General features: G+C 40.2%; 1 protein-coding gene across 4 annotated transcripts in view; it reads right to left on the bottom strand.

The window, feature by feature from the left end:
- Positions 1 to 4,344: 4,344 nt before the first annotated feature.
- Positions 4,345 to 26,016, bottom strand: part of SLC6A15 (solute carrier family 6 member 15) — a 54,380-nt gene continuing 32,708 nt past the window's right edge. For all 4 annotated transcript variants that reach the window (XM_061637792.1, XM_061637791.1, XM_061637794.1 and 1 more), the window contains 8 exons: positions 23,953 to 24,134; positions 19,178 to 19,288; positions 12,859 to 13,100; positions 12,562 to 12,751; positions 10,758 to 10,950; positions 9,010 to 9,169; positions 8,546 to 8,708; positions 4,345 to 5,710 (listed from right to left, as the gene is read on the bottom strand). In XM_061637792.1, the coding sequence (XP_061493776.1) occupies positions 5,339 to 5,710; positions 8,546 to 8,708; positions 9,010 to 9,169; positions 10,758 to 10,950; positions 12,562 to 12,751; positions 12,859 to 13,100; positions 19,178 to 19,288; positions 23,953 to 24,134 (1,613 nt within the window). In that variant the 3' untranslated portion in view covers positions 4,345 to 5,338. The remainder of the gene's footprint in view (positions 5,711 to 8,545; positions 8,709 to 9,009; positions 9,170 to 10,757; positions 10,951 to 12,561; positions 12,752 to 12,858; positions 13,101 to 19,177; positions 19,289 to 23,952; positions 24,135 to 26,016) is intronic.

The raw sequence follows: 26,016 nt of genomic DNA, 5'->3' as shown, positions 1-26,016 counted from the left end.
TGACCGTGTTGGATTTTCTTGGCAATTGGCCAGTTACATGTATGTTTAATTTAATAGCACTATGGTCACTGCTCCCAATCGGTTCAACAACACTTACATCTCGCACCAGGTCCCAGTCCCCACTGAGGATTAAGTCCAGGGTTGCCGTCCCTCTGGTCGGTTCCATGACCAACTGGTCTAGGGAATAGTCATTTAGAATATCTAGAAATTTTGCTTCTTTGTCATGACTGGAACACATATGCGGCTAGTCTATGTCTGGGTAGTTGAAGTCACCCATTACTACCACATTTCCTAGTTTGGATGCTTCCTCAATTTCATATCTCATCTCCAGGTCTCCCTGAGCATTTTGATCAGGGGGACAATAGATCGTTCCCAGTATTAAATCCCTCCTGGGGCATGGTATCACCACCCACAACGATTCTGTGGAGGAGTCCGCCTCTTTTGGGTTTTCGAGCTTGCTGGATTCAATGCCTTCTTTCACGTATAGAGCGACTCCACCACCAATACATCCTTCCCTGTCCTTCCGATATAGTTTATATCCAGGGATAACCGTATCCCACTGGTTTTCTCCATTCCACCAGGTCTCCGTTATGCTCACTATATCAATGCTCTCCTCTAAGACCAAGCACTCCAGTTCTCCCATCTTGGTTCAGAGGCTCCTAGCATTAGCGTACAGGCACTTGTAAGCAGTGTCTCTCTTCAAGTGTCTTTGGCACTTGTGGTTTGGCCTGTGGTAATTTTGCTCTTCTGAATTTATATCCTGTGCCCTTACTCTCACAATGTCTACTTCTAGGCCTACCCCTTTTAAAATTTCATGATTTCTTTGGTCTTTATCCCAGGGGGGAGGTTTATTCCGAACTGGACTAAATACACCTATTTAGACAAGCATTCCCCTGATTTCCTGACTTGAACCTCTTGCTTGGTTCAATTGCTGTTTTAACTGTTTTAATTGTTCTGTTGTTTTAATGGGCTTGTTCTATTGCACATTTTAACTGTGGATATTTATTTTCATGTTTTGATGAAGTTGTTTTATTGTGCCTTTTAATTATGTGTGACTATATTTTTATAATTGGTTTTATACTTATAAACCACTTAGATGCCATTTTGGCTAGTAACCTGTATATATATTTAATGATGATGATGATGTATCCAATTCTCCAATGGCCTCTTTAGGAGACTATGGTGGGTTGCATCATGGAAACCAAGCAAATGGACTGCTCTTTCCATGCAGAAATGTGAATGCAACTTTGGGGAAACTCAAACCCAGAGCCTCCGAATGCCTCCCAGGGGCTCATTCACTTGCTGCTCTATCTTCCCGTCACTAAAGGTCTCACATACTCTCTGTATACCACAGAGGTGTGCTACCCAGCTTCCCAATGCAGTTCCTTCTCTGGCCATTGGTTGACTATGGTAAATAGTCACTCCTCTTGCTGCCTAAGTGCCTTCCACTGAACTTGTGTCTTGCAGCTGTCACAGGGCTCCAACCACAGAACTTGCGATGCAAAGGCATTGTGTCTCACTCCAGTTCACTTGGCTGTTTGTTTGTATCACGTCAGGGTTAGGAGTGTCAGTTTTACTTGCAGGAAAAGACACTGACCTTGTGGTGCAATAGTAGTGTATCTGATTCCAAATCAACAGCTTGTGTGTTGTAATGGCACAGGTGCCAGGGGTCTGTCTCTCTGTCTCCCCCCCCCCAATTTTACATACAGGCGTGCCGGACCCCTGCCGTAAAGTGGAAGATGCCGTAAAACGGAACCCCATTGAGTATAATGGGGCATGTCACGCAAAAATGACACGAAAATGCCGCAAAAGCGGCTTTAAAATGGGGAATGAAAGCCGCCGCATTAGCGGAATGCTGGGAAGTGAAGTGCTGGTAAGCGAGGCCCTACTGTACAGGAAAAGAGACAGCAGTGTATCTTCAATGTATGATTATGACCTCCTTGGTATAGTGGGATACTTTAAGAACTAAATAATAACTAAAATTAATAAATAAATTAAATAAATAAATAAAGAACTAGCAGAGGATTTTTCAGTTAATGGTACAGTATTTACAGTCAGTTTCAGTCCAGTACATATGTACAACTTTTGACATGCACAACTTAACCATGACAGCTCGATGGGTCCTGCATCCTGTGTCGTTTTTCTAATATATTCACATCCAAAGTGAATTGAACAGGACTAGGCTCCCTGCTTTGCACATTTCTGAGTAAAAAGCCTTCTTCATTGTTGGAGCCTTTCTGGACAGAAAGGTTTGGACAGAGATCTGATTTCCTCCCTTTTTTTCTTTGAGGGAGTGATTGCCAACTTTTTTGGGTGAGTGGGCATATTGGAATTGTACAAACTAACTGCTGTGCCAGTCACAAAATGGCTGCTGTGGGAGTGTGTGGTATAACACAAAACAGCTGCCACATCTAAAGGCAGAAAAAGATACAATATGGTACAAGCTTGCCCAAGTACCCTATCAATGGGGATAAAGGCACCTGCATCAGGCAGTGCCACTCTTGCTCACAGAGAGCTTTTTTGTACTTCTCCTCTGTACAGAATAGATGCGATGGTGGGTGTCCAGTCCTGGCACTAATGAAATGTGATCATGTTTAAGAGGACATGTTTAATGTAGGAGACACAGTGGAGATAGGAATTGAGCAGGAAGAGCAGTCTCTTATGCATTATGGATTTTTAAGGGGATATTTACTGGGACCTTTCGCATGAGCCACCGGAGATACTGGCAGGTACATTGGTGCTCACAGGTGCCATATTGGGTTTATAGTAAGGTAACAAGCTGGACAGGTTTCCCTTTATGAGAAGATGCAAAAAGTGTGTCTTCTCACTGGTGGATCTTGATCCCAAATAGGTCACATGCTCCAACGGATTTTTTTGCCCATCTAGGTTTAACGTTGCTGCTTGGGTGAGTTGTTGAGTTAAAAAAAAATGACTAAAGTGAACCTGTTAAGTTAACCTTCTCTGTTGTGTGTAGTTTGGGACAATTGGTTGAAAACATTTAGAACACGTGTGGGGAACCTTTGGTCTTCCAGATGTTGCTGAACTACAATTCCCATCAGCCTCATCAAGTATGGCCAGTGGCCAGGAATGATAGGAGTTGTAGCTCAGCAACATGTGGAGGCCCAAAGGTTCCCCACACTTGACTTAGAAGTCTTCATTCTAATCCAGGGATTGGTAACCTCTGGCCCAGGGACTAAATGTGATCTATTTGCCCCTCAGAACTCTCCTCAGGCCATGCCACTCACTGGCTTTGCTTTGTACCCCAAGTGGTTTTGCTGGACTGAAATGTGTGCTTGAACTCTGATAAAGCCTCTTGCTTGTCCTGATGGAGGATATAGAGGGTTATGAAGAGTGTGTAAAAAAAACCCTTACTATACAGTGGTAAAATTCAAATGTTTTTCCCACTTTTGCTTCTGACCTCACCCATCACTGGCATGTGCCTAGAAGAGAATGTGGTCCTGGGGCTGAAAAAGATTCCCCATCACTCTAATGTGTGTGTATAGAGTTTAGAACGATCTTGGTGGGTCACACTGAGGTGGATCTATTTCAGCATTCTGTCCCCAGTACTGGTCATCATTCTAGATGTCTATGGAAGATCGCAAGCAAAGTGTGATTGTAGTGACCATTCCCTGTTGTTTTATGTTCCCAGCATATGGTACTCAGGGGCATTCCGCCTTTTATAAAATTATGCCTAGTATGGAGAAATGGATAGAACAGCATTTTTCCCTCATAGCTCTAGAATCTGGGATGATCCAGTGAAAGTGAATGATGGAAGCTTCAGGACAGACAAAAGAAGTACTTCTTCACACAGTGCATATTTAAACTATAGAAGATGAACAACATCCAAAGGGCGACAGCTTCCCCATCCCTGCTCTGTTTGAAGGAGGCCTCTATTTGGAGGTCTGCCTGGTCCAAATCTGATTTACAGTTAAAGAACCACATGCAAGAACAGCAGGAACCTTGGTGTTGTCCATCAACAGCATCTGGACAACAGATCAAGCATGCACAGAGGCCACTTGGCCACAGTCTTCCCTACAATGGTGAAATGCAGTGTATTTCTATTTAAATTATAGCAGTTATTTCTAAATCTGCATCTATACATATGCACTGGCATATGCATATTTTATGCAAATCTGCACCCTCTTTTGTCTTCCTTTTTGATCACATGGAAGTGGCAACCACCCTTGACTATAAGTGTCTTTTCCAAAGCAGTAATGATTTCCTTCTGCTCTCCTCTTCAAACTCATTTGAGAGACACAATGGAATGTTGTAATTCCAGAAAATGCAAACTCCTTTCCACTCTCTTTATTCCTAGATTAAATGTAATAGTATACAGTTCTTAGTTATCACTGACTTGGGGGAGATTTCTTCTCTGCATAAAACAAGCAAAACAGAAAAAAAATTTAAAGCCATCTTGCTCCAAAGTTTGAAGCTACATACAACATTACTATACATATGTACATTACAAGTATATTATATATAAATATAATATATATAATCTTGTAACCACAATAAATATTAGGAAGGGAATTTGTTTAGGCACACAGCTTAGAAAAATGCAGAATCTGCACAATCTTTTAAGAGTCTTGGAGCGATTCAAGTCTTACATAATTTTCACACTGAAAAAACCAAATATAGTATGTAAAATACAGCCACATCGTATGCCGTTCCCCAGAGTCTGAGGAATTTAGTGTTTCCAGCATAATCATACTTGGTTTTCTAATACTATTGCTCTATACAGCTGTTACATGTAAGAAAATAATCTGCAGGGTTTTAAATTTGTTTGTTTTACTTTTTTACTCAGCTAATAGCCTAAGGAACCGTGAGTGCTTAAAAAAAGTCCAGGATATCTACAAAACATATGTACAAATAAGTGCAGTCCATACAAGATTGGCAAACTCTTTGGAGCTAATTTTTTTTTCCAATAAGGGGGGATTAACTTGCAGGAACAAAGAAGGAATTTCCAGTTACAGCAGTAGAGAAATATGAATTCACTTAAAAAATTGTTACAAACTGAGGTAACACCTGTACTTTAAAGATAGAAAACATTCAAATTAAATGCAAAAATATTTTTTTTAAAACTTGGCAAACCTGGCAAAGCTAGGCCATCACTGATTTGATATTTGTGCATTCCCTTCAGTACAAACGAAAACCAGAAAAATCAACTCAAAGGGAATTGTCAAGCTATTTTTTGTACCACATGTCAGGATGTTTTTAAGTAGAGTGTCATGGGGCACCTGAGATTGCACTCTAGTAAGTGAAGCTGACCACTTCTCTTAAGAGAACAAATGTTCAGTGATTCACTACCAAGAACAGAGACATCAACACTGCGTTGCAGCTACAAGTCAGACTCTGGCATATCGGACATGTTTGCCATTATGTAACCAATACCATAGCGACCATTGGGGGCAGTATCCACTGTTGGAGAGCCAGTCTGTTTTCGGTAGATGTTTTTGCCAAAATTTGGAGATGGCACCTCACTTGGACTCTTCCCATGGATCAGACTGGTGTCATCTCCCTCAAGATTCACAGGCTCCTTTATAATGCGCCCTCTTTTGTAGGAAACAGCTGCCAAGCTCCCAGAACTATCGTCGATAAGGTTGCAGCGGCGAATCAGGTAGACTATGGGGACAGGGAGCATGGCAAAAAGTATCAGAGACACACAGACTATCAGCCCCCAGGTTGGGTAGTTCTGGAATTCTTCCGTTGCCTGTGTAGTCCAAGAGAAATATCAGAAATAGCATTAGGACATTTTCTTATCATAAGCCAATCCTTGCACTGCCTTCCCAGACACAATTCCTTTTTGATGATTTTTTAAAATTGTTTCTTCCCAAATTCTCCTCCTGTAAATCCCTCCCTGGATTTTGGAAATCCAAATCACCTGCTCTTGTTTCTGAAGTGAAACTGGTGCATTCAGAACCTTCTAATGGTCTTCTTTTTTTAAAAAAATTGCAAATTGTGTACAATTGTGCGCACAGCCTGCTGCAGGTTTCAGTCCCTTCCATTTACATGTGCCTTTAACTTCCTCCACATTACTGATGCACATGGATGCAGTGATAAAACACTTCCAAAAAATAATCATCATGTGATTGTAGAATGGCTGGATCAAGTTTCTTTTTGTGTCATGCAGCCTTGTATTTAACAATTATTCATCTCATAGCCACTGGCAACCATGAAATCCATGCAGCCAAGTAAGGAAGTTGGCAGAGGAGAGATAGATGCTCACATCATGCTCATGTCAAGATCCTCGGACAGTCCTCTTGGTTTCTGTGTTAGCACCAGAGGTAAATAAATCTCTTCCTCCACAACCGGCACAGAAATGCAGTATGTTGGCATAGAAGGGACATATCACTCCATCTCACTTCTGCCAGTACATCTGGTAAAGGACAAATCTGCTTTTATCCTGCTAAGATGTACTAGTCTGTTTCTATGTTAGCCACAGAGGAGATGAGACTTCCTCTCCTCAACAGCCATCATAGAAATGTAAGCTATTATTAGCCTCTTTGCAGACTACTATTTTTTATGTATGCTTATATTTGCAGGATAATGATGATGATGATGATTAATATTATTAAAATACTACTGCTGCTGCTACTACTACTATTAATTTCATTTCTTAGTTGCCTCATACCCAATTGTCTCTAGGTACATAACATATACTGTATGTTATTAAACAGATTTAAAGCATATAACATTAAATAGATTAAAAAATTTACAATATTAAACAAATTTTAAAACATACAATATAAAACAGATTTTAAAACACAATATAAAAATTGAAAACCCAAATAAGAAAGAATAACTAAAACAGTCCCCATCACGGGCCAAAGACCTGAGTAAAAAGGAAGGTCTTTGCCTGGTGCCTAATGATGGATAAAGAAGGTGCCAGGCATACCTCCCAGGGGAGAGCATTCCATAGCTAGGGGACCACCACTGAAAAGGCTCGTCATCATGTTGCCACACTCTGAGCCTTCCATAGAGGGGGCACATGAAGAAGCACTTCTGATGACAAATGCAGAGTCCATTTGGTTCATAGGGGGAGAGGCGGTCCTTGAGATATTGAGGTCCTGAGCCACTTAACGTTTTATAGGTCAAAACTAGCACTTTGAGTGGGGCCAAGAAACTAATTGGTAGCCAATGCAGCTGTGCCAGAATTGGTATTATATGTGAGGACTGACTTACCACAGTCAACAATCTGGCCACCAAATTCTGCACTAACTGCAGTTTTCGGACCATCTTCAAAGGCAGCCCCACATTTAATGAATTGCAAAAGTCTAACCTAGAAGTTACCAGAGCATAGACCACAGAAGTTAGGCTATGCCTGTCCAGATAGGGGCACAGCTGGGCCAACAGTCAAAGCTGATGGAAGGCACTCTGTACCAGTGAGGCCACTTGAGCCTCAAGCAACAGTAACAGATCCAGGAGTACCCCCAAGCTATGAACCTGCTCCTTGAGGGAGGAAGTATTACCCCATCTAAAGTGGACCACAACCCACCCAGTCTAGAGAACAACCCCCTAACAGTCTTGTCTGGATGAAGCTTCAGTTTATTGGCTGTCATCCAGTCCATTACCAAGGCAAGACACCAATTTAGCACATCCACTGCCACACCTGCAGAAATAAAGGAGAAGCAGAGCTGTGTGTCATCAGCATATTGCTGACAATGCACTCCAAACCTCTGGATGACACCAATCAGTGGTTTCATGTAGATATTAAACAACATGGGGGATAGAATCAAACCCGGCAAGACCCCACATTGAAGGTTCCACTGGGCCAAAAAGCATTCCCCAAGGACCATCCTCTGAATATGACCATCCCAGTAGGACTGGAACCACTGCAAAGCAGTGCCACCCACCCCCAACTTGAACAGCCACGCCATAAGAATGCCATGATCGATGGTATCGAAAGCCACTGAGAGATCAAGGAAAACTAACAGGGACACCCTTCCCCATCTCTCTCCTGGCAAAGGTCATCATACAGAGTGATGGCAGTTTCCGTGCCAAAACCAGACCTAAACCCCGGTTGAAATGGAGCCAGAAAATCAGTTTCATCTAAGAGAACCTAGATCTGGTCCATAACCATGCACTCAAGAACCTCGCTCAAATAAAGATTGGTAACTAGCTGAACATTATTTAAATTGTCTGAGTCCAGGGAGGAGTAGGCTAACCACTGCCTCCAGGGATCACCTTCTCTTCCAAGGAGGCATTAATCACCTCCCTGGCCCAGCTAGCTATCACTTCTCTGTTAGTTTTTATCAGCCAAGGGGCAAGGGGCAAGAGCACATGAGGTTGCCTTGTCCACATCCTTGAGCCTTACTGTCTGAAACGTATCCAACACAACAGGACAAGACTATGTTCAGGACACCTGAACATTGTGTGCAGTTATTTACACAGTTGGAGTTAGTGTTCTACCAGTACTGTGCACTTGTGTGCTGATAAAATACCACCCGAAAAGAATCTATGTGACCATATATACACTCTATATGCCAATAATCTATACACTTAAATCATTGGTGATGCATGCTCCTTTGTCAAAATCATCACTCACCTTCTCTTCAATCCATGCGCTGTAACCAGGGGGGCTTAATACCATTTGGACTACACTAGCTACCAGCAATGATAATAAAACAATTGGGGAAATATATTTCCATGTATAGTAATAGTATTGATTTGGTGAAAAGCCAAGCATATCCTTTAGGTCTTCCATGAATCTGGAGATGGGGAGAGGGAAAAAGGAACATGATTAGCTCAAATGTTATAGTGTTAATGTGTGGTCTAAGACAAAAATGCTTCAGCTATTTATTGATTTAAAAAGTGATATATTGACAATGAAGTAGCTACCCTTTGGTGTACTATATGAATTAAATTTATATATAATGATAAAAAGAATACAAAGTATTACAAATCCCCCTTTGTAACTGGATTGCAATGGTCACTAATTGACAACAGTTTTCTGATGGTTATAATTCTCAGCAGTGTTGGATATTTGAACAACTCAAGATGTACACTTACTTGTCTATCCCATAAATATATGACATGGCAATATTCTCCAAAATCACGACAATAAGCAAAGGCAATGTAGCTGAGTAGTCATCAAACATAGTTACAAAGTAATTACCAGACCTTTGTACAAATATTAGGCCAATGGAAAATGCTAGAAGACAACAAACGACTGCAATAAAGCAGAGAAGAAAGGTGAAGGGAGGAGTAGCAAACATCCATTCATATTCTTGACATAATTATTTTTGGATTATTTTTTCCCCTGGCTTGATAAATACAGCACCTTTTTTCCTTGCATGGAGGTGGCTATTGTAATGTAAGGGGTCCATGGAGGTTGTTTTCTCATTTCTTTCCTACCCTTCACCTCTAGATATGGTGGGACTGGGAATGGATCTGAAGCTTTCATGCTTCTTTCTCCCTGCACTCACTCCTTCAAAAAGCTAGAAGCAAATACCTGCCCTGGAGATTCCATGGCTTTGTGAATGTGGAATCTCCCCCAACTCTAAAAATGTTTTGTCCCCATCTTTTTAGTGTGTTGGATATGGATGAGGATTTTAAGTTCTTTATTTTTGTTCTTATTCTTGGCTTTAATGTTTTATTTTTACATTGTAAGTTGCTTTGAGACACATTGGTGAAAAAAGCGACAAATAAATATAAACAAATAGATAGTGGTTTCAGTATTCAGAGTTGTGGGGAAGGATGCTCCAGTATTCAAAAACAAAACAAAAGATCTCACAGTTAGGGAGAAACACAGGAAGCTGCCTTAAACCAAGTCAGACCATTGGTCCATCTAGCTCTGTACTGTCGACACTGACTGGCAACATTTCTTCAGGGTTTCAAGACAATTCAAGCCCTACCTGGAGATGCTGGGGATTGAACCTGGGACTTTCTGTATGCAAAACATTTTCCCTGCCCTTCAACTATGGTCCTTCCCCAGCAGTTCAAGCATTCTTTGTTAAGAATGGTAAGAGGAGCAGGAGAAACTTTCAGAGCACTCTGCTTTGAAAAAGAAAGTTTTGGGGCATGTGTACTAAATAATGTCCTTAAATGATGGGTCCATATTTCTCATAAAGAACAAGACACTGTCTGATATATGAGTTTGGAATATGCAACTCACATATCTTTTTAGTATATGAACCCTAAATCTAAACTCACTGTTCCTTTCATTTATTTTAATTTCTGAAGCACAGCAGATGCAATGTTTTGACAACTTGCTTTGTGTTGGGTGAAATACAATTTTTTGCCCTCATGTATGCAAACTGGTCATATTTGATTGAAAGATATTTAGGATTGTTAACAAGACCTTGTGGGCTTTTCCAGATAGTCTTCAACTTCTCAACTTCCCATCTTATTTATTTGTGGTCTACTGAAAACCAATGTAGGGTTGTTGTTGGGTTTTTTTGTGAGACCCCTGAGTTAAGGTCACATAGGACACCACAGTTCTGCTCCCTGAACAAAAGTTACATCACTGTATCATTTATATTTATGCTTATTTAAAGACTACAGTTCTATACACCGGGGAGTAAGTCCCACTGAAGTCAGTGGGACTTGCTTCTGAGTAAACATGCACAGGCTTACACTGTAAAAATTATTGTACTCACAAAAGCAAAAGTTTTAGATAGCAATGGAAATTAATAGTCTTAGTGGGAGGAAAATCTGCTGATGGAAGCCATGGTCACATCTTCAGTTTCCACACAAAATATATCTATTTTCTCCTAGAATGAGGTAGAATTGAACGAAAGGAACCCATATCAACTCACCAGTCAAAATTTCTTTTCTCACTTTGAAGGTATCAACTATAGGTGTAGTAATCCCTTCAATGGTTCCAAACATGCTGCCAAGCCCCAAATTTACCAGCATGAGGAAGAACATCACTGACCAGAAGGGAGAAGCAGGGAAGTGTGTCATGGCTTCTGTAAAGGCAATGAAAGCTAAACCGGTTCCCTGAACAGCCTGTCAGGAGAAATCCAAATGATTAAACATGGGTGGCAACGCAGGATCAAATTAAAGCAGAATGAATATTGAATAAAGTGGGCAAACACGAGAGAGAGAGCAGAACAGTGGAGGCTGGTGGCTCTGAGGTCAGGGAGCAGTAAATCTGCTTCAAGTTTTAGTCCAAACTTTCAAGGAGCTGTCCACGGTGGAAACTTTCAAAGGAAGTTCAACCTAAAACCCAGAGCATATTCACTTCCCCACTGACAACAATGCCACCAGCCTCCACTGGAGCAGAACCATAGCCTGCAATCTTTGAGTCACACACCTTACAACAATTCCAATGATGGCAATGAAGCTACTTCAGAATAGCAGTGCATTTACATGTCCTTCCTCTGCCGGTATGTATTGTCACCCACTGATAATATACGATCAGAAAACACAAAATCCCACAGACCCTTTCCAGGCATTCAATGAACATATGTCATGGGATGTGACATCATGGCAGCAGGCTCTCCCCCAAGCTGTGTGTTGATTGGAACATTTGTAGAGAGCCCCTGTGCATATAGAAAGCTTGGAAAAGCAACGTTCCAGGTTGCTGTATGCACCAATGATATGTGTCTTCTGTTTGCCTAGAATGATCATGCAGAGGTTGGGTTAGAACCTGCCACTGCAATGCCCAACCTTCTATGTGTATTAATCACACACACACAAAAATATCTGTAAGGAGCTACAAAGCAAGCTGTTTCCCGCTGGTGGCATACTGAATACTGACATATGCAAATATGCGTATCGATAGGTGGTCTGCGTACAGGTTTTAAAAAGTGTGATCAACGAATGTATAATTCCACCCATAGTTTTTTTAAGGTTATACATATAATCCTGGAAAAGGTCAGAAGGTTCCTTGTGTCCTTTTTGCAAGCCATGGGCATAAGAACATACAAAAAGACCTAGTAGATCAAGCTTTTTTAGTCCTGCCCTCATTGCTGTCAGCCCTCCTAGATGCCAGTTAATTCTCCATTCCAAATGCCTATCCCTGTGGCCTCTTCTGGCTTAGATTCACTCAGCAATGCATCTATCTGTCACATGCCAATGATCCTACTATACCAGGTTGGTTATGATGGCTATTATTAGCATAACCATACTAATCTATGCATAAGCACTAACAAATATCCTGGTTTGGCTTGCAGTTCCAGCACAAAGCTGTGTGTCTTGACACTGCACCAATGCATAAATTAAGCATCCTATCCTAAACCCTAATTTAGGGACATAGTCAATGTCTCATAGGATGAGGGTGCTAGTTTATTCTGAAAATCAACACCAAATAAAATTAGGTATTGATGTTCAGAATAAACTAGCATCCTCATCCACCAAATAAAATTAGGGGAGCTGCCTGTCTCAAAAATCTCCAGATATAAGGTCAATGAGGATAGGTGGAGCTGGATGGAACACTAATATGAGGAAATATATTAGGCAGCTAATTCAGAGTACTCAGTGGAGTCAGAAAAGCTCTTTGGAAGTGAATACATATCTATATATAGCAATATTGTTCTGAAGTCAATATTATTCTGTAGTTGTTAAGGGTTATTAAAATAGTTGTAATTTTTGCACCAAAGGAAATATCACTCTCACCTTGTCAAGTTCATCTTCAATCTGGCAGGGTTTTAGACCAAGAGGAAACTCTTCTTCTTTTACTTTCCGGATGATATCATAGACCAAATTATAATCTTCTGCTGTGATGCTTGATAAATTAATATGATGAGGTATTATAGCCTTGCTCAGATTGCCAATGTTCAGAAGGTTGACGATCCTTTCAGAATTTCTGCAAAACACAAGGAAATATAAATACACACTATGTCCAAAGAATTACTGTGGAAATTCCTAAGTGAAATATACTATAAAAATGGATAAGGAAATGAATATTCATACTGGATAATGCATTTCTCATTTATGATATTTGCTTTGAAGCCCAGAACAGCAAACACCACCAAAGTTGCCAGCACAGAAGTGAAAAAATTGATGAAGGACACCAGAACAGCATCGAAATGGCAGTTGTTGTCTCTCTTGTTGTAGCTTGAAAAGGCAATGACTCCACCAAATCCAAGCCCTAAGGCAAAGAACACCTGAGTAGCAGCTTCTCTCCAGACCTTGGGCTCCAGCATTATTTCAAGCTGTTTGAAATTAGACACAATATATGTCAGCTACAAAATACAGCATTTCTCCTAAATGGAGAGGCAACAAATAATCCAGGAAGACAACCCCCATCATCCTAAATTTTAAACTCAAACATTTAATCCAACACTGAATTTGCAAACTGTCATTGGATGATTTATGGTACATTCTCTTTTTCTTTTTTTTGTTTTGTTTTACAAATTGGTCAAAACACATAACAAGAAACACTTTAATCTAAAATCAATATATTGGCTAATATAACTCCCTCCCCCATACACATACACAACTCCTCCCTCATCAATGTCATTATCAACAAGGTTTTCATACAAATGTGTTTATAAGCGGTAAATTATTTAGACACTAATCCATTTATGATTACATTTATATTATTAATTGTTTAGCGTACAAACAATCATCACTGTAAAAAAACCAAGTAAACTATCACTCCAGTATTTTTTTCCAGGTGTTACTGGAATTTTATTGTTTTATTGTATTAATGTTTGACTAGAACCTTCCCTGGGATCATACTTGATGAAGGACAGTTAAGAGTTAAAAAAATAAGTAATAAAAACTGGGGCAGCTCAACTTTAAGTGGATATGTAAGATTTCTTCTGTGAAGGGTAATGAAACTGAATAAATCATTAGCTAGATACAGGACTAAAGTGGAATTTTCAATATGTTTTAGATGTCAGTAATATTATTGCAGCGCAGTTCTATGCATGCCTGCTTAAAATAAAGTCTTATTGTGTTCAATAGATTTTATTTCTAAATAAAAACTTAATGCTGCTAAAGAGAGGACAAAAGCATTCAATCATTTCATTATTTGTATCTCCATTAGGCATTACTTCTTTCTATGGAAAGCAAATGTTTGAGTTTTATAATAACTTTCTTAAAAATCTCCTAGATTTTTTCCAGAACAAAAAGGAGATTCTTTTATAATTAGAAACATTTAGATGGAAAGATTTCTGTACAGAGACTCCGTAGAGAAAGTGCCACAGATGATACAAATCCTCACACACAGCCATAGCAGTGTTTGCTCACTAGGTGGTGCTAAATATACATTCTTTATTCTGTCTGAATTTCCACCCACGGTTGAAAAGGTCAATTTGCCCATTGCTTTGAAGAAATTACACTTCTTGGAAAAGTACTCCCTAACAATTTTGTCCTAAATACATATAAGCAATTGTCATGGACTTTGGTGGACCTATTTATCTCTGTGTGCTTTGGATCAAGCCTTATAACCCCATCAATCAGTTGATTAAATATAAAAACTACAATGTACAGTTCATTTACATGTTTACCATGCAATCTTATCTATATCTACTCAAAAGTAACATCCATTCAATTCAATGGGACTCCCAGGTAAATGTGACTAGGATTGCTGCCTGCACTGAGATCATAACAAGGAATCTGACATTACAAAATATCCTAGGAAGCCCTTCTGGAAAGAGGCCTCAGCCTAAAGCTGTGGATATTTGAGAAAGATCCTCTACAGGAACCAAATTCCCTGCCACTGAGCCAGAGGATTAGTTTCATTCTTATCTCTTTACCCTGTGGCCATGCCAAGGCCCAGAAACCTACTTTGGGGCATGAGAAGGAGGTGGCCTGCTGGTTCCAACATCACTATAACTAAATGTGAGATTAATGCTGTGATTACTAAAAACATTTGTTTTTGTTTTTTAAAAAAAACATTAAATACCAAGCAGGGAGGAGCTGGCACAGTGCATGGAGGGAAGTTTAAGCCTTTTCTCCCTAGTTGGAGTCTCCACAAAATCCTCCTCTCTCCTATGAAATTAACATTTGGGAAAAAGCTCCCATTGTCACCACCAAAGGCCAGGTCCGGATTTACATACAAGCTAAACAAGCTACAACTTAGGGCCTCACATTATGAGAGGCCTCACGTTAGCGTTTAGCGTTGAGGAAGGGGTTACTAACTACAAATACGCAAATAAGAAGGAGTAGAAAAAAATGAATGAAGGAAATGCAACCGAAATAATGGATGGACTTTTCCCAAGGGATACAATCCTTCATTCCTATAATGGATTCATTGGAAACAAATTTACAAAGAAGAGCAGAAGTTTATGAGAACATTTCACAAAAATTCTCATTTCTTCTAAATTTCCGTGAATCTGACAAAGATCTTGAAGAAAATGTAAAACTGTTAATGACGGATTATCCTGAAGATGTGGATGAAAACTTCTATGGGGAAGTGAAGCACTTTCGTCTTTACATAAAGAAAAAATTCCCACCAAAAAAAAAGTACTTACCAGGTTATATACAACATATTTATTGAGGACAAAGTAGAGTCTGCCTTCCCTAATATTGAAACTGTATTTTGATTATTCCTTAGCCTGATGATTACAAATTGTTCAGGGGAGCGATCATTCAGCAGGTTGAAGAGAAATAAAAAACGAATACCGCACAACAATACATCAAGAGAAACTTTCATCTCTAAGCATTTTGTGCATTGAAAGTGACAAGCTTTGCAGTTTATCATTTAATGATGTAATTGATAATTTTGCAAGTATAAAATCATGTAAAAATGTTTTTAATGTGCTTTTTCTAAATTTATACTTTATTAATATAACATTTGTTTTATACATGGTTTAAATTTTTTATTTACGTATATTGTTCTTACGAAAACCAAAGAAAATGTGCAAAGAATAATTATTTATTGTGATTTCCATCTAATTTATATATTATAACCTTATATTATATTATGTTATGTGTTTGACAAACTCCTAAATGAAGAACATGCACACATATATTACACGACTATCAAATTCTGTTTAATTGTACAGCTTGTATTTTGCATTTAAATTTTTTATTATTTGTTGAAGAGTGGCCTCACTCATGTTATACCTTAGGGCCACAACAAGTTTAAATCCAGCCCTGCCAAAGGCTTAAATATTCCCTGCCTCCCAGTGTGCTGCAATCCTGATATCCCCACTGGGCCTGTTGTAGTTATTACTACTACTAATCACATCTTTAAGGGCACATGTAATTAGGCCCCAAATTTCTGGGCCTTGGAGCAGAGGAAGGGAAGGAGTGGTGGCAAAGGTTGTTTTGTGAGTGCCCTCCAAAAAGTTTTTGCAAACATTTATTGGCATCAACCATTTCCAGGCTTGACCCTTTTTCAGGGCAAGCAGCAAGGCGCACGTGCATCCCAAGGCGAGAAGCAAATGGATGGTGGAGCATGAAGGAGCGGAGTAAATAGCTATGGCAGTTTGCACTGATGACAAAGGGTTGGTCTAGTTGCTGGGAGACCAAGGTTCAAATCCTCACTCTGCCATGAAGCCCACTGTGTTACTTTGGACCAATCACTATTTCTCAGGCTAACCTACCTCATAGGTTAGGTATGCCAACTTGAGCTGCTTGGAGAAAAGGTTGGATATAAATGTAATATTATATAAATAAGAAGCATTTTGTCAAGGAAGCATTTTACCCAATGGATTTTGCTAATAGCTCTGTTTATCAACAGACCACTACTTCTTTAAATACCTGTCCACACAAAACTGCTTGTCGAAGATAAACTACATGCACAATTAATGTCAATGTTAATGCCAAAGATTTGCAGAAAGTGTTGAAAATATTCATATATGTACTGTCAGGATCGCCCATTTACAGAGGGATTAGCAAGATTTTAGTTCAATCCAACTGCATCTTGAGACTTCCCGTGTGACTTTTCCTAAATCTCTTAATCATTCTCTGGCTTAGTTTTTCATCATTAAAATATGAGTAATGTTCCCAGTCTTCTATCATGTATTTGTCTTCAGGGAAAGGAGTGTCTTTTTAACAGAGATCGTAACTGCTTTGTAGAAGTGACCTTGACTAAGGACTTGTGAATTTTCCGCAATGAAAATTAGATTATAGTGACTAAAACCGACAATTTGAACACATTTGTAGGTATTTTAATATTCCAATAGCACAGGATTTGCAGTGCAATTCCATACATGTCTGCTCAGAAACAAGCTCCATTGTGTTCAATGGGACTTATTTCCAGGAAACTGTGTATAAGGATTATAGTCTTCATTATCTTTCTCTAAAGCAGGGATGGGGAATCAGTGGCCCGCCAGATGTCATTGGGATCCAAGCCCATCAGTCCCAGCCAGCATGGACAATGTTCAGGGATGATGGAAGCTGTAGTCCAACAACATCTGGGGGGGACACCGATTCCCTGTCCTTGCTCTACAGTCTTGCTATCACTTTATCATGCACTCCTCATGTATCTGATGCTTTTGTGTCAACCCATTTCCTTGTTACAGGACAGAGAACACTTAAGCTTTTGTATATGGAGGGCGTGTGCATGTAAGTGAATGTACACATGCATGAAACTGGATTGTGAGGCACATATAGTTTCTGGAAACTTCCACTGGGAATCCTGAGTTGTTCAATAAATAGAGTAAATTAAAATAAAGTGTTTGTAGGGTGTCTACTGTAGGGGCGTAATGGAAGTTCGACCCTTCCCCTTTGGTAAAATCAATGAAAATAGTTCGAGTGGATTTTGACATGCTGAACCAGGTTCATGAATACCCTGGCAAACTTCCATATTCTAAAACAAGCATGAAACCAGTTATACTAGGTTCAAGGGAGTCCAAATTAGCCTTCAGCTGTGATGGAGACCAGATGAACTTGGCCCGGTCACTATCTCACAGGGTTGTTGTGAGGATAAAATGGTATGAGGAGGAGTTTGGTGAATACCACCCTGAGTTTCTTCAAGCAAAGCATGGGATAAAAATATAATAAAGTAAAACATCACATCCTTGTCCAAAGATCTCTCCCCCCCCCCCCGGAGGTAGCTAGGAACACTGGTATGGCTGGGAATGAGAGAGGGGAGAAGCTTGCCGTGGGAGTTTGACCAAGTGGATCCAGGGTGAGGTCAACTTGTCATTGCAGGAGAGAGTGGTGCTAGCTGCCCCAAAAGAGGTGGTGATCTGACTGCTCCTGAAAAGCCCACCCTGGATCCATTGATTTGTGACAACTACTGCCTGATTGCAAATACCCCCTTTTTAGGGAAGGTGATCAAGAGGGTTGTGGTGCAGCAATTGCAAGTACTCTTGGATGAAACAGATTATTTTGACCCATTCCAGTCTGGGTTCAGGCCTGGTTATGGGACTGAATCGGGCTTGGTCGCCCTGATGGATGGCCTCTATTGGGAGAAGGACAGAGGGAGTGCAACCCTGTTATTCTTGATGTTTTGTTTTAATATGTTTATAAGGATGTTTTGTTTTAATATATTTTAAAGTCTGTTTTTATTATGCTTTAGAATGTTTTTAGTGCTTTTGTTTTCCGCCCTGGCCTCCTACTGGGAGGAAGAACACGTTATAAATCTAATAAATAAATAAATAAAAAAGGGGCCAAGACAAGGAGGAACTGTTATTGAGAGTGAAATTATGTTGGTTGTGCATTGGCTACTATTGGAGGGAAAGAGCTGTTGGATGGGAATGGTCGAAGAAACGACTGCATGGTAGTAGCTTTGTGTTTTATGCCTCATGCTGTGGGTCACTTTTGATATACATCTCTTAGAATCTTTGGCCATCCCTGGCAGAGGAGGCAGTAGCACCAAAGGTAAATGATTCTGCCTGGAATAAGCCACTGTAGAACCATATTTAAGCCTATTAAATGTTGGATTAGCTACCCCGTGGTATCCTCAAACTATGCAATCACAATCAGATTGGCTAGATACATTTGTAGAAGTGAAGATTCTAATCTGAAGTAGGTTTTGTATACACACACAAGCACACAAATGCACACTGGTAGGATCGGCTTCCCTATTGTTTGATCCCACATCACTCGAGTGGGTGTGAATCAAGCAGCCATACAAACAGTGCCAATTGGGTAGATAAATCCCCCATCCCTGTGGGTGAAGGCTTGGTTTTAAAAAGTGTAAGAATAGAGGAGATGTTTTTGTTTGTTAATTGAGCTTTTTGTCACTTTTCATAGCAGGTACACAGTTGACTTCTTCCACCTGATTACAATCTAATCTGAGCCCCAAATGAGAGTTTATGCATACTATTCAGACATGAAACAAACGTCAAAAGCAAGCAAACATAATCAACAGAAATCAGGTACATACCTTAGGCGTAAACATGTGACGAATACCATCTAGTGATCCATTTAAGAGCAGCCCTCTGATTAGAAAGCATATAAGTACCACATAAGGGAAAAGAGAGCTAAAATACATTATCTGAAAAATAGGAAATAAACATTAAAATAAAAACTATTAATGGCCCTTGTTCCCCATAGTCTGACCACATCTAATACAACCTGCTCAGAAACCTAAGATCATCTCACATTTCCATAGCTCAGTCACCCATCAACAAATTCTGTGTTGGCTTCAAAGATCGATAAAGATCAACAATTGTAGCTTTATAATATGTGGATCCATTACTTTTGTTTCACAGAAGAAATGAATCTTTTGAAATAAGAAATTATTTGTTTCATTTGAACACTGTGAAGCATGCTGTCTCACTTGTAGTGCTATTTATTTATTGCATTTGTATACCGCCCCATAGCCGAAGCTCTCTGGGTGGTTTACAACAATTAAAAACATTAAAAACAAATATACACATTTAAAAACACATGTTTTAAAAAGCACTTTGAAAACACATGCTAAAATGCCTGGGAGAAGAGGAAAGTCTTGACCTGGCGCTGAAAGGATAACCGTGTTGGCGCCAGGCACCCCTCGTCACAGAAATCATTCCACAATTTGGGGGCCACCACTGAGAAGGCCCTCTCCCTTGTTGCTATCCTCCGAGCTTCCCTCGGAGTAGGCACCTGGAGGAGGGCCTTTGATGTTGAGCGTAGTGTACGGGTGGGTTCATGTTGAGTGAGGCATTCCATCAGAAAGAAAGAGACTTAAATGTGAAAAGATATACAGTAAGAATTCACCTTAATGATTTGGCCATGCCTTTGACTAATGCATTGTTCGAGACTAATAATGACCCTTTGCTAATTTTTGACACTCTTTGGAACCCAAGACTGCAATTCTTCTCAATAGCTCAACAAGAAAAGGAGGTTCCTTATCTTGTATTCAGCACATCGATGTACAGGTAAACCATAATTTGCACACTGGGAACCAGCACCAGAAATGTGCACCTTGTCTCCCTGTTCTTCCCTTCTCTACCTTCCCAGAGTTAAACATTGTTTCATACTACATGAATGCCAGCCGGAGTTAAAATAAACCATAGCTCCTTGAGTGGTTGAAATCATGGTTTGAAGTGGGACTGCAAACTGTGGTTACAAGGGAATAAAGTCTGCATTTTACTATGGTTTACTTCAGTGCACATGTAAGGCATAACTACAGTTAATACAAGGAAAGGGGAAAAATGTTGCTGAGAGAGCAAGGGCATGCGCATCCAAAGGCTGGCACACAAGAGCCTCTGGGATGGATCCAAGATTTCCTTCCTCCAGTGGGTCCAGCCTTTTGTGGATTTTGTCCATAACTCTGTTTTGCCTTACAAACAAGGAGTTTAAGAGTCAAGATTCTTACAATTCTGTGGCAAAAAATTTGCATATTATAAACACCAGCTGGTAGAAAGATATTAAAGAGTCTGCCTTTTCAGCATTATATTTGCAATAACAACTCTGTATCACAGTTGGCTATATTTTAACTGATTTAATTTAATAAAAGAGTAACAAGAATAGCAAACCATTTCTGTACCCAAATTGGCTATACTTTAATTTCTGTTATTGCTGAATTAAGGTTTTAGCCAGAGCTTGGAAAAGTTACCACTGGATTGGGCCACTGGATTGGGCTGATGGGAGTTGTAATTCAAAAAAGTAACTTTTCCAAGCTCTGGTTTTAGCAACTACACCACCATGATCTCTTGTATCAGCTAAGCATCTGAGAAGATGAAATCAAGAACCAAAGTTTGACTGTGAGTCACATGCAAGTAAGATGGCACTGTACAGCCATCACTCTTGGAAATCAGTAGCATAGTCTATGAAGAACTCATCATGTTTAAGGCCCACTGAACATGAAGCTTGTGAAAGAGAAGTTTCTAGTGGATTGTGCTTATTTGAAGCACTGTGTGAAGAAAAACCATCTGTCTGCCACTGGTTTTATTATATCACATTCCGGCATGACTCAGTCCTCTCGCCCTAAGGGAAGAACACCATAATAAGAGTTCCCATGTGAGTATTTGTGCCCTACTCACTTTGTACATAACTCTGTGAACACATCACCCATTTGATTGGCATGTCAGGACCAATTGCGGAAGAATAAAAAGAAGAGTCAGGACAAAGTATATATGATTTCCTCTACAAACTCCTACTGTGCAATCACAACAAAAGTCCATCAAAGAAAGTACAGTATCTGCATATTCCATAAAGAATGTTCCCCCACAGCACCTCCCACTGCAACTGAAACAAAAATGCTGATCCTAAGCTTTAAGCATACTGTCACATGGCCCAAATCAGTCATGGATGGATCAAACATGAGGCATGTGTATTAGCAACTGGGTAAATGTCAAATCGAGAAGGACACTTGGATGTCAGCACACTTGGATGAAACGGATTACTTGGATCCATAACAATCGGGTTTCAGGACTGGTCACAGAACTGAAACAGCCTTGGTCGCTCTGGTAGATGATTTGAGGAGGGCATTAGACAGGGGAGAATCCACCTTTCTTGTCCTCCTCAATCTCTCAGTGGCTTTTGATACTGTCGACCACAGTATCCTTTTACTTCGCCTGGACGGATTGGGAATTGGAGGCACTGTATTACAGTGGTTCCATTCCTTTCTCTCCGGCAGGTACCAACAGGTAGCGTTGGGGGAAGAGGTTTCAGACCCTTGGCCTCTCAATTGTGGTGTGCCACAGGGCTCTATCCTCTCTCCCATGCTATTTAACATATATATGAAACTGCTGGGGACAATCATCAGGAGATTTGGGCTGCAGTGTCATCAATATGCGGATGACACTCAGCTCTATCTCTCGTTTAAATCTTCACCAGAGTCGGCTGTGGAGACCTTGTCCAAGTGCCTGGAATCCATGAGTGGATGGATGGGAAGGAACAAGCTGAAGCTGAATCCTGATAAGACCGAGGTACTACTTGTGGGGGACAAAGGAAGGTTGGGCGATATTGACCTGAAGTTCAATGGGGTGAGTCTACCCCTGAAGGACCAGGTCCGCAGCCTTGGGGTTGTGCTTGATTCCAGGCTGTCCATGGAGGCTCAGATTTCGGCAGTGAGCCGGGCAGCCTGGTATCAACTACACCTCATACGAAGGCTGCAACCCTACCTTCCTGATCACCAGCTCCCACAAGTGGTACACACCCTGGTCACCTCTTGTTTGGACTACTGTAATGCGCTCTACGTGGGGTTACCCTTGAAAACGGTTCGGAAATTACAACTTATACAAAATGCGGCGGCTCGATTACTTACAAATAGTCGCCGCCGAGATCACATCACACCAGTGTTGTTCGATCTACACTGGCTTCCAGTTGTTTTCCGAGCCCAATTCAAGGTGTTGGCATTAACCTTTAAATCCCTATACGGTTTCGGCCCATTTTATCTTACGGAGCGCCTTCAACGCCACCAATTATGCTGCCCGACAAGATCAGCCACACAGGGCCTTCTCTCAATCCCGCCGACAAAAACAGCCAGATTGGCGGGTACTAGAGAGAGGGCATTCTCAGTGGCGGCCCCCACCCTCTGGAACTCCCTCCCACAAGATCTCCGGCACGCCTCTTCCCTAAATGTATTTCGGAAAGCCTTAAAGACCTGGCTCTTTCAACAGGCCTTCGGGGTTTCTGGGGAGGGTTAACTGCTATAACTGTAATGCCTCCTGCCCTCTTTTAATACTGTTGTTGCAGATTTATTGATTTTACACTGTTTTATATTGTATCACTGTATTTTATTAATTGTATTTTAATGATTTTGTACGTCGCCTAGAGTGGCCATTGGCCAGATAGGCGACACAGAAATTAAATTTATTATTTATTATTATTATTATTATTAAGATTAGGTGTAGAGAGTGGGGAAGCTCACTTTGTGGGAAATTATCTTCAGATCAAATTGTCCTTACGGACGCTCATCCTCCAAAGATTATGGCTGCAGGGAATGTGCAGTGAGAAATGTACAGTGGGATCAGACATTTTAGAGAGACAGGATTCTGGAGCTTCTACTCATCTTGACTCTCTGCTTCCCATGCACTCCATGTGATTAGGTCTAGTTCCCCCTCTGAACCTGCATCTTCTCCACTGCTTTACCTTCTTCCAGAACCCCTACCTCATCCATCTTATGCCTCAGATGCTCAGTGCTCTCATTTTGCACAAGCCTTCCATGTACAACTTGTGTGGTCCAAGGCTTTTTTTATGTCCTCCACTTGCAGACCACCGGAAGGATTGCAGTCCAGCACGTGCTTTTGTGTCCTGTTTTGGGGTGTTTCCTTTGGCACTAACATCCTGAATACCTAGCTTTGACACTTGGCCTGGCAACTTGCTTCATGGGTCCAGTCCAGATGCAGAAAGAGAAAACAATACCAAGAAAACCAAGTAGCAATCCCATTTCTTCGCTGTTTTCTTTTTTTAAAATTATGTGCTGAGATGCAATTTTAAGCATTATCTATGGCAGATGAAAACAAAACAAAACAAAAAGGTTCTCATACCGCAACACTCCCTCTCTTTTTATCCAAGGATGGTTTCTGTACTTAATAGTCTACAATTTTAATGTTGATGTACCAACATTTCTCCACTGGAGAGATTACAGAAAAACATGGTGAGTCATCGCTTCCAGCCTGCCTATGCAAACTTTATGGGAGGATAGGCAAAGGGGTGTGGTGGATAAGAATTTAGGTGGCAAGTGTGATGAAGACTTAATTCAGTTTAAAAGAAAGGGGAAATACTCACTTTGCCTGAAGACTGGATGCCTTTAATCATTGCAAGGCACACTATAACCCAAGCAGCCAGCAAGCAGATCGTCATTTTCCAGTTCAGACCTCCACTTTCTGAGATAGAGCTGGAAATATTGAGCGCTTCTCTGTACCAGTAATAGGTGGTAGCAGAGCTTCTTTCACACTCTGGCTCCACAACTAACCAGAAAAGAAAAAGAAAAACCGAAATATTAATTAGATCTTAAATTGAAAGCAGCATGTGCACCATACTCCAAAGCATTCTAGTTCCTACAGTTCGTTATCACGGTACTGCCACTTAGGGTTTATTTACAAATACACATTTAAGAATGCAAGAAACAATCAATTATTTATTTTCTCAGTTTTCTGGATCAGTATAGCACTACATTTGCAACTGCACCTATCTCACCTTAAAATAATAATAATAATAATAAAGAAGTTCTAGCTTTCTTTCCATATGGTAAAGATAGATGGCAGATCAGAAGGAGGAGAGGTTGAATTTATAGTGGACAAAATCAGGTACCTCTTTTGTTCTCTTTTAGAGATGTTCAGCTGCATGAGAAGATGAGATATAGAATGGAAGGAGGATGTTTGTGTCAGTTTAGGCTCTTATAAGTTAATGGCAGTTGTGGCTTGTGCCCATTGTAACCGGCAGAGTGGATTCCAGGTAGACAAACGGCAGGTGGAGTCAGAGTCAATGACCGGCAGATTAAACTAATTCTACTAGTTGGTCCCTATCATCTTTCCTGCTGAGTTGTACAGGGGAACACTGAGAAGCAGCAGGAAGGAGGAAGCTGACAGGCAGTGCCACCCCCTCGACTGGTTAAGTAAGAAGACAGGCAGGTACGGGTTGGCTGAGGGCAGATTGAGGTTGGTGGCACAGTGCTCCATTAGCCCTAACCAGCCAGCCTCCACACTGAGTAATGGAACTGCAAATCCTCTAACCCTAACCCTATAAATTAGGAATAAGTTCCACTGAGATCAGTGGGTCCTTTTCCCAAGCAAATGTGCACAGAGTTTGCAGTCTTAAATTATTCTGAAATTTACACAATGCAAGTTTTGTAAAGAACATGAGATAGCTTGTAATTTTCCAAAGAGTTTAATAAAATACTGAAATTCTGTACATAAGCAACTTGCAAGAACCTTGATACAGTGTATGTATAAATGTAAAGAAGTTTACCTGCAAAGTGATTTTTAAAATGTATTTATTCTTTTAGAACTATGGTCTTTTAACACTATTCATATTTATTTATTTATTTATTTATTGTATTTGTATACCGCCTTACAGCCGAAGCTCTCTGGGTGGTTTATAGTAACTAAAAACATTAAAAACAAATATACAAATTTAAAACACATCTTTTAAAAACAATTTAAAACACAATTTAAAACATTTAAAACAATTTTAAAAATACATGCTAAAATGCCTGGGAGAAGAGGAAAGTCTTGACCTGGCGCCAAAAAGATAACAGTGATGGCATCAGGCGCACCTCGTTAGAGAGATCATTCCATAATTTTACAGAGAATTCCCATTCAATAAGACTTCAGTTGAAATATTCTGGAGTAAGTGGCTTTGATTTTAGCCATAGGATGTGATCCAGCTATGATCAAGTAAATGTGAACTTTGCCACTGGATTAAACAGAAGGTAGAGTGCAACCAAATTTTCTAATCTTCTTCCTGAACCTATATATGTTATCGCAAGTTATTTTGGCAAGAAAAGTCTTGTTACTTCACTATAACCATCATCTACGTTTGTACTGGGATAATTTGAGTACTGAGAAGTAACAACAAAACTAGCAAGTATCAAGTGTCCCATAAGGAAAGTTTATGCAACATTTCAAAGTTGCCTGTACACTTGCTTCAGGCAAAGGAAAAATATTATTAGAAATGCAATTAAGATTTGTTTCTCTTATTATTTGGAGATCAGGCATGTGGTCACCAAGAGATAATTAAAGCTTAGATATAGAGAAGTGATTGTTGAATGTTGGTTAAAAATCTTGTTTTGTGTATAGTTTGCCCATCAATTATTTCTAGGACAGAGCTATATTTTATTTATTTATTTAG

Source organism: Rhineura floridana, chromosome 8, assembly GCF_030035675.1.
Source record: "Rhineura floridana isolate rRhiFlo1 chromosome 8, rRhiFlo1.hap2, whole genome shotgun sequence".
Classification (NCBI taxonomy): Eukaryota; Metazoa; Chordata; class Lepidosauria; order Squamata; family Rhineuridae; genus Rhineura; species Rhineura floridana.
This window is presented reverse-complemented; position numbering and strand designations above follow the sequence as displayed.